This window comes from Xiphophorus hellerii, chromosome 23 (genome assembly GCF_003331165.1).
Source record: "Xiphophorus hellerii strain 12219 chromosome 23, Xiphophorus_hellerii-4.1, whole genome shotgun sequence".
In the NCBI taxonomy this organism is placed as follows: domain Eukaryota; kingdom Metazoa; phylum Chordata; class Actinopteri; order Cyprinodontiformes; family Poeciliidae; genus Xiphophorus; species Xiphophorus hellerii.
In genome coordinates, this window is record NC_045694.1 from 535,880 (window position 1) to 548,985 (window position 13,106).

Genomic DNA, 13,106 nt, shown 5'->3' on the forward strand with positions numbered 1-13,106 from the left:
CGACATGTTTTGATTCCGGAGCTGACTTATATCAGCTGCTCATGCCCAGTCATGTTCCTCCGGAGCGGTAGAGGGCGCTGCGGCTGCTCTTCGGGTTTCCGTGGCATTTCCTGCTAAGCTGCGCGGAGCTCTGTGAGGATGTTCTCGGTTCTGAAGGAGCGGGTCGGGGAGATTTTGCTCCCCGGAGATGAGTTCTGCTGTGGCCCCAAAGACACCCTCCCTTTGACGGACAGCGGGAAGTCAGAGCGGCTGGTGGCCGGGCCGGGGCTGCGGCGGAGCGGCGACCGTCTGCTGGTGAGCCGGAGCGGCGTGCTGAGACACAAGGAGCCCAATAAGTTCTGGATCGAGTCCCAACAGAGGAGGGTGAGGCCGGTCCGCTCCGAACCTACAGCCGAATTATTGTCCTGACTCATCAGAAGTACAGAAACTATTCGGGGTTATTCTGAGACTTTAACGTAAAGAAATAAATAATTTTGAAGGTAAAATCAGATAGAAATAAAACCGAGTTCTGATTGAAACTGAGCAATTTGGTCTCAGGTTGGTGTAGAATAGTCTTGAAGTGTATGTTCGTTTTTAAAGCAGAACAGATGATTTCTTAACACTTATATGTTAAGTATAATTTACATGGTTATTATTATTCACCGAATTTAACTTGATCGTACATAATTACAAAAAGGTGAGGTGAAACATAAGTGCAAAGAATGATTTGTTTTGGAGAGAGGAAGTATTTTATTTTGAAGAATACTTAACAGGATCTAGTTTTGTCTTAGGGTAACCCTAAGACCCTGTTGATTTCGGTTGCTTGGCTACGAACAGCCTTTGCCGTTATTCATCTATTGTATTGTTCAATAAAAATCTGAACAGAAAATGTTCAGCAAATACATCTGAGCCTCCGTTATAACCGCCTTTAGCCATTTCACGATTCAGAAGCTACAATCGGAAGCCAACTTCAGCTTCGATCCAGAGTCAGTTCGGATCGCCGCCACAGCCAGAGGACCGGACTGACGTTTCCTTCTGTGCAGTCCGGTTCTGTTGAGGATCCTGCTGGTACCAACCACAGTGCGAAGCAGCATCAGTTTCGCCATGTTTTAGACCAAACATGAAAGGAAACTCGACCAATTCCTGTTAGCCACTGTACTAGCCTAGCATAATACCGCCACTTTCTGGACATAAACTTATCACGTTTATACAAGATAAGTATCACTTATAAACGTGATACTTAGGCCTGTCGCGATAAACGATAAATCAATTAATCGTACGATAAATTAAAACTATCGACGTCATTTCAATTATCAGCATTATCGTCTCTTCCGCCCTTTTTCTCTTTCTGTTGATGACACTGAATGAAAAAAGGCTCAACTCCGGTTCTCTCCACTGACTCCTCCCTTCCTCATTTCCTTAGTGTAAAGCCCAGCGCACACCGATTGTCGGCCCATTTTCAAAACCTGACAGACCAAACATTAGCCGACAGAAATCCTAGGTATAACGGTTCCATCGGGTTCGTTCCTGCCGTGTGGTGTCCAACAATGGGCACAAAATAATGGCTACAAGTTCAGTGAACTAATTTTAAAACCAGGCATTAATCAATGCTTTACTACAATCTACCTGCAATGCATGTGGCTAGTGTCAGCGTAAAGTCCTGACTGAATGAAAATCATTAGAACCTATTTATGTCACGTTAACGAAGAACAGCTGAAAAGTTACCGGGTTTATCAACTGCGGTAGCAATTTCGCTCCAACTCCTCCTCTTGTCATTTCTATATTCTTTGCATGTTGAATAAACATTAATGTTGTTTCCACATATCATCTCCAATGTCCGCTGGACTTCGGGTTGCTCCGTGTCAGCTGTTTGGGATTCCCCTCCGTAATTTCCCTTCAGAAAACAGGAGGAGAATCCGCGCTTTCTGATTGGCTGCCTGTCACATTCAACAGGAAGCGTTAAAGATCCCAGTCGGGGAAAAATCCTGATTTGGATCGGAGCGGCAACGACGATCTACCGTAACACACCACACAATCTTAGAAAGACCAACGATCTAAGATTGTTGTAAGGGGAAAAATAGGAGCAAAAAATCATGTAGTGTGAATTATTGCATCAGGTAGTCGATGTGCCCATCTTCTCTATTTAAATCTAATTATTACTGAAGGGCAACATAATATACAGACTTCATAATCTGCACTCTTTTGGTTGAATGCAGTATTTATTTCCACTTTGGCTTTATGTTGTTTAGTTTTTTTCCAAGTAAAGTTTTTTGTTAATGGAGACTGAGAATCCATTTTATTTTTGGTTGTTTTGTTTATCAGTTCCAGTGTTAAATATTCTTTTGAAAATAAAGTGTATCTATCTTTGGCAGGAAATCACCTGCATTATTACATCATTTCCATTAAATCAGTGTAAAAAGATCTTCAAACAATATTATCGTCTATCGCAATAATTTTTTGAGACAATTAATCACTCAGCAAAATTTGCTATCGTGACAGGCCTAGTGATACTTGACAGGCTAAAAAAAATCTCTCTGCTCTCAGAATTCTGTTATTTTTTAAACAGTTTCTTTATTTATAATTAATTATTTTATTTAATTTTAGCATTTACTCAATTTAATTTTTTTAAATGAATTTTTAAAATAATTTTTAAAAAAGTTTTAGTTTCATTTTTACTGTTAAAATGTATCATTTTTAAATATATTGTGCCTTAATCATTTCATTTTTATTGTCTTTAATGTCAGTAAAATTTTGCATCTTTAATTACATTTTTTTGATACTTTCATTTCAATTTGAATCTTTTTTTTTTACTGTCTTGAGCATCATATTTCTCTCAAAAGGTCTGGGGATGACCTTTGACCCCACCCAGGTTGATGGACATAGCTGTCTTACCAAGCTGGCATTGTGTTAACTCACCCTGTGGAACAGAACGAGTCCTTACTCACTCTGTCCCCGTTCTGTCCTCAGTATGTCCCTGTCCTCACTCTGTCCCCGTCCTGTCCTCAGTATGTCCCCGTCCTGTCCTCACTCTGTCCCCGTCCTGTCCTCAGTATGTCCCAGCCAAAGGAGAGACAGTGATCGGCATCGTCACGGCGAAGTCCGGCGATGTTTTCAAGGTGGACATAGGTGGAAGTGAGGCAGCGTCTCTGTCCTACCTGGCCTTTGAGGGCGCCACCAAGAGGAACCGACCCAACGTCCAGGTGAGACGTCCAGGTCAAAGGTCGTAGGTTCTGGGAGTTTTCCTCTGCTGGTGGTTTCTAACTGTTGCTACAGAAACAAACAGAGCCGGATCCGGTCCGGTGGACTGAACCTCCCTCTCTCTCCCCTGTCAGGTGGGCGATCTGCTGTTGGCCCAGTTGGTCGTGGCCAATAAGGACATGGAACCGGAGCTGGTCTGCATTGACGGGTCGGGCCGGGCCAACGGGATGGGCGTGTTCGGAACCGGAGGGCTGCTCATCAAGGTGTCTCTGGGCCTGGTCCGAAGGTAACTCACCTGAGAAGCCGGCCCGGTTCTGACGAGTCACTCAGCAGTCTTCAGAAGCTGTGCGTTCTGGTTCTGGTCCTGCTGACTCGTGCTCTGCTCTCTGCAGGCTCCTGGCGCCCCGCAGTGACCTCCGGGCCGACCTGGAGCAGCTGTTCCCCTGCGAGCTGGCAGTGGGGATGAACGGCCGGGTCTGGGTCCGGGCCGGCGCCGTCCAAAAGACTCTGGTTCTGGCCAACCTGCTGCAGAGCTGCGACGCCATGACGGCGCCGCAGCGTCAGCAGCTGTTCCGGCGCCTCCAGCAGGGGGCGTTCTGATTGGCTCAGAGCGGCAGCCAATCACAGCCCTGCTGGGCCACTTACTGGTTCTGAAAGGTTTTGTTCAGATCGGGTTCTTTCATCACAGGAAGAGCCGACCCGCATCATGTTTGGATCAGAACCATGTGACTCGTCTCCATGGCGACAGAGAAAAATACCTGCAGCTAAAGTTCTGGCAGGAACTGGTCACATGACTCGTTACCACGGAGACCAGCAGCTGTAAGAACACAGGCTGGTTTGTTTTTAAATCGGTGAATATTTCTAATAAATAGATTTATTTTTATCTGTAAACTTCAGTGGTTCAGTTCTCGACGCTAACGGATCAAATTAATAATGAAAATGAGCTGCAGTGAAGATGTTGACCCGGTTCTGGAAACCGCTCAGAACCAGACCCAACTGTACCAGCAGGGGAAACGGGTCCAGTTCCGGACCAACAGAACCTGTACCAAAACTGACATAATTAAAAATAAAAATCAGAAATGTATAAAAACCCAAATTAATAAATCAATGCATTTTAATGCACCAATTATTTCTATATTTCTGCTTTTTTATCAGTCTTGGAAACAGAAAATGGATAAAGCATCAAAATATAGACTTATGGGAAGAAAATGGAGACAAATCTGAGTAAAAGCAAAAATTAAAATGTTAATAGCAAAACTTATATTTACCAAGTTTCCTGGAACTAAAAAAAACAGTAATTTATAAAACGAGTTAAAGTTCCTCTTTGGAATTGGTGCATTTTAAGTGGCTTTATTAACTGCTTTTGTTTTTAATTATGTCAGTTTTGGTTTTCCATATCTAGTTCTAAACCAACCAATAAGCAAAAGGTGACGCCCTTAAACCCCGCCCCTCATTTGCATAATGAGGCATAAATGCATAAGGTAACAGGAGACAGAAAAATGTTAACAGAAAACATGGAAAAAAAACTGTAAAAAATAAATCTTATATTGTGTATTTAAATATTAGTTATTGAACTAACCTGAAAAAATACATTCCTTTTAATCCTTTTAAAAATAATATTAAATATTGTTTGTTATTCAGGCTGTTCATATATTTCATCGGTTCTGAGCCTCCGTACCCAGAACCACTCCAGTTGCTGTGACTGTCGCCCCCTGCTGGTCTCTGCTGAGGAATGAGAAACGCTCAGGATTCACTTTGATTTTTTAATCAACGTTCTGGTTCTGACCCAGTTTAAGGCACATTACAGGTGATTGTTCCACACAGTTTGGTCTGCAGACAGGAAGGAGAAGCAGAGACACATTCACACTGATCGATCGGATGACCCGGTCCGGTCCACATGATCGATAAGCTCTTTGGTACCAACAGCTGCAGGAAGGAGCCTCAGTCTAAATCAATCAATAATCATCAGATCTGCTAATCACACACTGAAAAATGGACCTGGTTCTGGTCCAGATGAGATCTGACTATCCATCACACATCCGCCTGGAGTTTGGACCGGGTTCTGAATATAATCTGAGTTATTCTAATAAAAACCGGAACCAGATCCAATTTGAGAGGCGAGGTCCGGTCAGGTTTGGTCCGGTCCAGTCACAGGTTCCAGGTTCTCCCAGAACGTTTGGTCCAAATGAAACCAGGTCTGGTTCTGTTTGGTTCCAGAGCGAAGAGCAGAGCCCTGTGACAACCTCCAGAACTCGGTTCTTTGGTACCCGCTTCAGGTTCTGGTTCGGCTGGTTCTGAACCAGAACTTTCAGCCTCTCATCACCAAGCAGAACCCCCTGGGTCCAACAGAACTGTTCTGTCAGAGAAGCTGACCAATCAGATCGTCAACTTTTAGCCCCACCCTAGAATAATCCAATCAGAGAGGAGCTGGATCACTGAGCTCTCATCTGATTGGACAAAAAAGCTAACAACATAAACAGAACCCCCCCCCCATGTCAGATTTTCAAAATAAGAGCCTTTTTAACGATGTGCTGCAGCAGCGTTTGATTGGCTCCAGTCGACCAATCAGAAGATTTCTCAAGGCAGAAAAAAAATAACATTCAGTCTGTTTGTGCAACAACGAGATGAGTACAGCAGGCCCGGTCCAACAGAACCAGAACCACAATTTAAAGCTTCAAGTGTCAGAGGCGGCGCATGGGCCCGGTTCCAGTCCCAGCTCCCGGTCCGGTTCCGGCCCACTCAGGGCTTCCCCACGTCCACTGTGATCTTGGTGAACAGGTCCAGCTTCTCCACCCGGACCAGGCTGTAGGTCAGAGAGTTGATCCCGTCTTTGTGCATCGTCTCGCGGGTGTGGGCGATCCGGTCGAACCTGTAACCGGAACCAGCAGAACCGTGAGCACAGAATCGCAGAAAGGCCGGTTCCCAGAGAACCAGAACCAGCAGGGGGCGCTACCTTTGCGGGTTGGGCTCGTTCTTCTTGTCCCGGTTGTGTCGGATCATGCGGCACTTCCCCACCTCTCCGCTGGCTCTGGAGATGCTCATCCCTTTGGAGGCCAGCCTGGAAGCAGAACCGGTAGCGCTGTGGTACCAGAGTAGAGTCTGGTTCTCTACTCTGGTACCACAGCGCCTCAGGTGAGCCTACCTGTTGTAAATGTCATCATCCTCGCCACCCCAGCCCCAGTAGTTGTTGGGGAAGCCGTTGATCTTCAGGTACTGCTCTTTGCTCATCGACGAAACGCCCCCAAAGTACTGATTGTAGGGCAACCTGCAGGAGAACGGAGGTCAGAGGGCGCGGCGACACCTGGAGCTAACCTACACCAGCATCTGCCCAGAACCAGACTGAAGCAGCTTATTGTTTCTGAGATCCCTTAATGAAGAGATGCTTCACTCCGAGCCAAAACTCCAGCATGCTGAGCGGCCGCGGTTCTGTCCGACCAGCTCTGTTTCTAACAGCAGGAAACCCGGCCTGCTCCACAGCTCAGCCGGTGACAAGAAACAGGTAAGGGGTGGTTACCATGGTGACAGAGATAACTACAATGACTACAGATCAGTAGAGCAGACGCAATCGCTCTCTAACCGGAATCTGCAGCTGTGTGTGCGTGTGTGTGGACTGTAGTAAACAGGAAACAGGAAGTTAAAGCCTGGACACATGGTGTTGATTCAGGGACCATCTCTTCCTCTGTGGTGTCTCTGTCAGCACTTCCTGTTCCTCTTGACAGCCGCTGACCTCCAGTCATTCTGGTCTGGACGGTTCCCAGGTTCTGATCACAGTTCATTTTCTGAATGACAGCAGATCAACAGAACCTCTGACGGTCCAGAAGAACTCTGTCCAGACCCGGAAACACCCTGAGCCAGACTGGAGAACCAGACTGGAGAACCAGAGGAGACTGGACCTCTGCAGGAAGTGGAGTCTTCTCCAGAACTCACTTCAGTTCATGTTACAACTGAATCAGTTCACACATCTAAAGATTCTCAGCGAGAACTAGTTCATATCCTCATTGGTTCTGATCCAGATCATCTGTTTGACTCTTTGCTGCTTCCAGCCCAACATCACAGGATGTTCACCACAGGGAGGCCAGGCTGCTTACTGCCCCCTGCAGGCCGCGCTCTGGACTACAGACTCTGCTCTGATGGGAGGTCCTCACTGTTGGTTAGGTACAGTAACCACTAATTCGCTAAACAATCTTAGCTATGATAACACTACACATTAAAAAAATTAGCTATGCTAATGCTAACCATTGAGTCGACTGTCTGTTCTCCTTCCTGGTCTGAGATTCGCTAACAGTAAAATCCTCTGATTCTGCTGCATTTTATCACTTTAAAGTTTCAAGAACAGGACGAGACATAAAGTTCATCCAACTCATGAAGATGAGGAAAATTTTAAGACAATAATTGGTTTAAAAGGCTCAAAAATGGCAGACATCTTTAAAAATGGCGGTATGAAAAACATCCAACCTGAGGGGTTAGAATGCTAATGCTAATGGTTGAGTCCACTAACAGATCTGAACGGCTGTGAAGGTCCAGAACCGGAGCGGGTCGACGACCCGATTACAACCAGTAGCAGCGCTCACCTGAAGCCGAACTTGTCCATGGACACAGACAGGTGTCTGGGCTGGCTGAAGCACCTGTAGGTGTTGCGGTCGTCCATGGGGATCAGGTCCACATCGCTGAAGACGAAGCAGTCGTAGTCGTACTCCTTCAGAGCCTCCATGTAGCCCACGTTCAGCAGCTTGGCCCGGTTGAAGACCTCGTCTCCGTCCTGACACACACACACACACAGGTCAGGAGAGGTGCTACCGCACAGCAGAACAGACAGAACTGGACTGGTTCCACTGGGTTCTGGTCAGGTCACGACTGGTTTAGCTGGATTTGCCAGTCGATCTCAAAGGTTCTACAGAACCTTCGGACCGGGCCAGCCGACCCGGATCAGAACTGGGCCAAATATGTGAGACCAGTCAGTCATATTTATCCCCAAAACACAAAGGCCGCAATCTGCAGCCAGAACCGGGTTTCCTGATCCAACTGGATCTCGTCTTTATGTTAGCAGGAAGCTAACCTAGCCTAGCAACCTGGTGCCTTCATCCTGACCAACAGCCTGCTGGGAAACGAATCAGAACCGGGTCTTCGTTCACTCCTCTGGTTTCCTAGTTGTCAAAGAATAGATTTGAAAGTTCTGCTGTTGGCCCATAAAGCTCTAAATGAGCCAAAAGTTCTATGCAGATCCATGTCGGGTCTGCTGCTGACCCAGTGTTCCCAGAATCAGAAGAAACCAAGATGAAGCAGCGTTTAGTGTTTAACCTCCTGAGATCTTCAGCAAACTGCCTGACGTCCGGTGATGTTCAGAACCTTCTGGTTTGTTTTGGGTCAAAGGTTCCGACTGATGAAGACTTTAAATCTGTTTAAACACTTTTTTTCCTTCAAGTGTTTGACATCCAGAGCTGTCCGTTTTTTAAAGTTACCGTATTTTCTGCACTATAAGGCACACCTAAAAACCTTCAATTTTCTCTAAAGCCAACAGTGCACCTTATATATGGACCAATATTGAGCCACAACAGGTCTCGCAACTACGGTAAGCAGCCGCCGACTTCATTTTCCCCGTAGAAGAAGCGCGCGGTGCAGGCTGGGTTTTGTGTAAAGACCCCAAAATGGCTCCTATTAAGAGACACGCTTACGACGCAGTTTAAGCTCAAGGCGATCAGTGACGCAGTAGAACATGGGAACAGAGCAGCAGCCAGAGAATTTAACATGAACAAATTAATGGTGCGGAGGAAGCAACAGCTGTTGATTCATTTTGGGAATGAACGGAGTTTTCAGAACGCTGGTTTGTAATCTATTAATAAAGTTTGACTGACCTATCTGACTATTTTGTTGACATTCCCTTTAGCGCAGTTCCATCTAATGGATGCATAACGTAACCCCAGCCTCTACTGTAGCGGCTGTTCTATGCGCCTTATATATGAAAAAAGTTTTAAAATAGGCCATTCATTGAAGGTGCGCCTTATAATGTGGTGCGCCTTATAGTGCGGAAAATACGGTAAATTTGTTTTTTCTGATGCATTCTGAATTAATATGCCACTCCCACAGAGGCCCCGCCCCCAAACGGTTACACCCCACAGCACATGCGACGCTTGTTAGCAATGTTTCATCAATATGTCCGCCTGAAGGATTTATTTCCGTTTGACCAGGGGGCGTGTCCTTGTGAGGGCGTGTCCCTGGGAGGGGCGTGTCCTCGTGGGGGGCGTGTCCGTGCGAGGAGTCTTGTTTTCGTCCAGCTGGTTGGGACGAGTGAAGGGAAATTGGTTCTGTATGTTCTTTACATGTTCCTGGTGGCAGCCCAGGTTCTGACCGGGTTCTACATGTTGAACTACTGATGCTTTTGATCCCGTCAGTTAACTGGGTTACCGTGGCAACTCCTCAGCTGTGTCATGCAGTAACATGTTTATAAAGCCTTCAGACTGAACTGAGCTAAAACATTTAAAAACATCAACTTCCTGTGATGTCACATGACCACTTCCTGTTAGCAGATGAAAAAGGGTTAGTACAAAGCTCCCACTGTCTCACCTGGACAGGTAACCCGTCAGACCTGAACCTGTTCAGTTTGTTGTTTACCTGTCAGGTGAGTTCAGGTGGCAGAAACAGAAACAGGCAGCAGACAGAAACCAGAGAAGAAGAAGAAAGCTGAATTACCGTAGCGACCACTTAGCAACACCCGCTGCTATTGGCCAAGACCAAGAGGAGGCGGGTCTCAGCAGCTCCACAACCACAGCCATTGGTCAGAAAGGCCTGACATGCAAAGAGAGGGGAGGGGCAGGTGAAGGGGGAGGAGCTAAAACTGAGGAGGGCGAAGGAGAGGAAGCAGCAGAAGAAGAACACAGTGAGTCAAAGCAGCAGCAGAGTGAACACCTGGTTACCATGGTTACTGTTTCATTTCTGCTTCAGACTGAGTGAACACGATGCATGCAGAGTCCTGAGCTCCACTGAGCTGCTGAATAACCTAGATCACCTGTGGACAAGCCCCGCCCACAGATCACCTGTGAACTATGGAACAGGTAAACAAGCTCTGCTTGTTCACCTGGAGGAAAACATGCAGCTCAGAGCGCTCAGCTCCCTGAACGCTCCAGGTAGGTGATGTCACCGTTACCTGGATACAAGCCCCGCCCCTGCCCTGCTGTGTGTGGATTCCTCTGAAAACACCACTGACTGATTTTATCAGGCTGATACATTTTCACCTCTCTGCAGGTAAATCCAGGTTTAATCCAGTCAGAGGTTCTGTATGGTTCTGTTTGGATCAGTGTGGTTTTGTTGGACCCACCTGGTTGATGACGTAGACTCCGTAGTCGAGCTGCTGCCTCTGCAGAACCGGGTGAAGGTAGTAGAGCCAGAACTTGAGGTGTTCGTCTCGCTTACGGAACGGGATGATGACGGCGACCTTCTGCAGAGCCACGCAGTCCTTGGGTCGGAACCGGCCGCCGGGAAGGATGTTGGGGTTGTCCCTCTTGATCTGTTCCAGGCTAACTGGGATGTTGAACTCCACCCTGAGGGGGCCCACTGGGGGCGGAGACACAGCATCAACACACTGCAGCTGCTCGACCTCTGACCCCCTGCCGGGAGGAGACGCAGCAGGAAGCTGCAGCTGAGATCACAGCAGAACCCGGCAGATACGTTTAGGTTCTGGATTTAACTCAGAGATGAAACTGAAGCTGTGATGTTTCAGACACATTTACATCCAGAAAAAACTCTAAGTTCCCACGCTGTCTGAGACTCTGAAGGCAACACTGTCAACTCTGACTCAGATTCAATGCTGACGCTCAATAGACCAATCGGAGCGCGGCCTGGTTTCAGTGTTTGTTATTCTCCATCTTCAGCTCGGTTCTGTAGAACTGATGATTAATGACCAACATGATCTCAGATGTTTCCGTCCCAAACGGACCAGTAGAACCGGCTCTGGTACCAGAATCCGGCCCAGCTCAGCCCATATCTGTTAAAATAACACTGAGGACCTCTAGCAGAGCAGCCCGCTCTGCAGAGTTCTTAATAATAATAATGTAGAGACACAATGTACTGGAGTTTACAAGACTCAGATTATTAATAGATAATTTGACAGATTAAATGATACAATTTGTAAACGACTTTGATTCAAAAATAAACCTTCCCAAACATGTTGGCCTCCTATCTCCAACAAATCCTCCATTTTGTTGCATAATATCATTTGAGCTTAGACTAACAGGTTCCACAAAGCTCCAGGCTTCTCCCGGTTTCCATGGCAACCCAGCCACGTGACTGAAGCTCCAGCAGGACTTCAGGAAGCTATGACATCATCAGCCTCTTCAGGCTCTTTACTGGAACCTGGGAGAAATCCATCTGGACCAATCACCTGAGCCACACCGTTGTCTAGGAGACGGAACCGCCCCCAGCTCACCTGGGAGAGTTTCTCCTGGAGGTCACATGACCTCTGGTGACCTCTAGTGACCTCCTCACACCAGGTAGAACAGTGAGTCCACTTCCACCTGGACCACACACACAGAACCAGAACCTGCTTTGGGTTCTGGTTCTGGTTCCACTACGGTCCGAACTTCACCAGTTCAGAACCTGGAGGCGGATCTCTGAGGCTCCTCAGATGATTATTGATCATATAACATCATCCAAGTGGATGTTATTGATACACATGGATGGATCCACAACCCGACCCGTACCAGAACCAGAACCAGTTTTGATGCGTCTCAGAACATTCGGTTCGGACTCGGACTTGTTGGATCATTTGTCATCCTGACAGCAATAGCAAACTTTTGGTACCAAACCATGTGGACCGGAATCATCTGATACTATCCAGATGGTTCCGGTCCAGATGGGCCTCTAAACCCAGGCCGAACCGGACTCACCCAGCAGAGGGGATGTTTCTGGACATTTCTCCAGCGGTTTCATTGGTTCCTCTGTCGTGTTCTGACCCGGTTCGGTCGGCTGCCGCTCCACCTCCTGCCCCGTCCGGGTCGCGGTCTCTTTCGGTTCGGTTCCGGAGCTGCTGGCCGGGACCAAGCCGTGTCTGAGCCGGGTCAGATTGGAGTGGGACTGCTGGTTCTGGACGAAGGAGAACCGGATGTCCAGGGTTCGGACGTAGAAGAAGAAGGTGACGGAGATGTGGAGGAAGCAGAGCAGAACCACCAACTTGCAGGTTCGGTGGATCAGGCTGAAATCTGTGGCCATCTTGACGGGTCGGTTCCGGGTCCAGAAAGGGTTCTGCTTCGCCGCTATCTGCTCTCACATTCCATCTTTCTCTATCTGGGACACAACTCCAGGTTTTTCAGCAGAGTTGGGACAGAAACCCAGGAAGAACCCAGAACCAGAACTCGAGCAGAAAGTCGATGAAATTTTGGAGCCCAGCTAGCTGTTAGCTTTCTGCTGTTCGTGTCCAAAGGTCGGAAAAACGGTTCAGAAACCGCCAGGCTTCGGTCCAAAGTTCCGTTGAAAACCTCTGGGACACCAACAATCTGAGAGACCCAGAAACGGTACCGAGTTCCGCTCCGAACTCGGTCCAAAACGCTGAGAGTGGTTAGGAACAACCGAGATAAACTTTACTGGAGTCTGTGTGACGACTCCAAGGATCCGAATGACGAAATCATGCTTCACACTTCCGGTCTGCTTTTCAAAATAAAAATTGGACCAAAGGAAAGGACAGAAAAGTCAAATGTTCAACAGATGAACAATCGCTGCAAAGACTTTAACCAAACGTTATCAAAAGATTCAATGAAACTCCAAAGTTGTGTTTCTGTACAAAAAAACCACCAAAGGAAATCCACCATAAATAAATCAAACTAAATAATAAGACAAAGTGGGCTAAATTAAAACCAAAGATGAAACCAGGTCAAAGTTTCTATCTGCTGTTGTTCTAAATACAAAAGATGAACAGAAAAACACAAAATGTTTTTTATTAC

At 47.0% G+C, this 13,106-nt stretch overlaps 3 protein-coding genes across 4 annotated transcripts in view; 2 read left to right on the plus strand and 1 right to left on the minus strand.

The window, feature by feature from the left end:
• Window positions 1–13,106, plus strand: part of LOC116714596 (alpha-1,3-mannosyl-glycoprotein 4-beta-N-acetylglucosaminyltransferase B) — a 776,799-nt gene that overhangs the window by 491,112 nt on the left and 272,581 nt on the right. The window lies entirely within an intron of this gene.
• exosc3 (exosome component 3) lies at window positions 36–4,817 on the plus strand. Of its 2 annotated transcripts, none has more exons than XM_032555282.1 (4): window positions 36–294; window positions 3,030–3,179; window positions 3,312–3,463; window positions 3,570–4,817. In XM_032555282.1, exons 1-4 carry the CDS (start codon window positions 139–141, stop codon window positions 3,775–3,777), a joined length of 666 nt encoding a protein of 221 aa, XP_032411173.1. In that variant the 5' UTR covers window positions 36–138; the 3' UTR covers window positions 3,778–4,817. The 2 variants fall into 2 exon arrangements, with proteins under 2 accessions (XP_032411173.1, XP_032411172.1); XM_032555281.1 differs by having other exon boundaries at window positions 73–363; window positions 3,570–4,731.
• On the minus strand, window positions 4,927–12,796 carry b4galt1l (DP-Gal:betaGlcNAc beta 1,4- galactosyltransferase, polypeptide 1, like). Its single transcript, XM_032555276.1, has 6 exons — window positions 12,057–12,796; window positions 10,490–10,725; window positions 7,749–7,936; window positions 6,320–6,442; window positions 6,131–6,235; window positions 4,927–6,046 (listed from the first exon to the last, which is right to left on the minus strand). The coding sequence occupies exons 1-6, from the start codon at window positions 12,376–12,378 to the stop codon at window positions 5,917–5,919; spliced, it is 1,104 nt and encodes a 367-aa protein (XP_032411167.1). The 5' UTR covers window positions 12,379–12,796; the 3' UTR covers window positions 4,927–5,916.

Excerpts from the sequence above, each read along its gene's own strand:
- b4galt1l (XM_032555276.1), bottom strand. The coding sequence starts at position 12,378 with ATGGCCACAGATTTCAGCCTGATCCACCGAACCTGCAAGTTGGTGGTT. Across the intron at positions 6,443-7,748 it reads ATGGACAAGTTCGGCTTCAG|GTTGCCCTACAATCAGTACT; the intron begins GTGAGCGCTGCT and ends GTTCTCCTGCAG. Across the intron at positions 6,047-6,130 it reads AACGAGCCCAACCCGCAAAG|GTTCGACCGGATCGCCCACA; the intron begins GTAGCGCCCCCT and ends TTCCGGTTACAG.
- exosc3 (XM_032555281.1), top strand. The coding sequence starts at position 139 with ATGTTCTCGGTTCTGAAGGAGCGGGTCGGGGAGATTTTGCTCCCCGGA. Across the intron at positions 364-3,029 it reads TCGAGTCCCAACAGAGGAGG|TATGTCCCAGCCAAAGGAGA; the intron begins GTGAGGCCGGTC and ends TCCTGTCCTCAG. Across the intron at positions 3,464-3,569 it reads TCTCTGGGCCTGGTCCGAAG|GCTCCTGGCGCCCCGCAGTG; the intron begins GTAACTCACCTG and ends TGCTCTCTGCAG.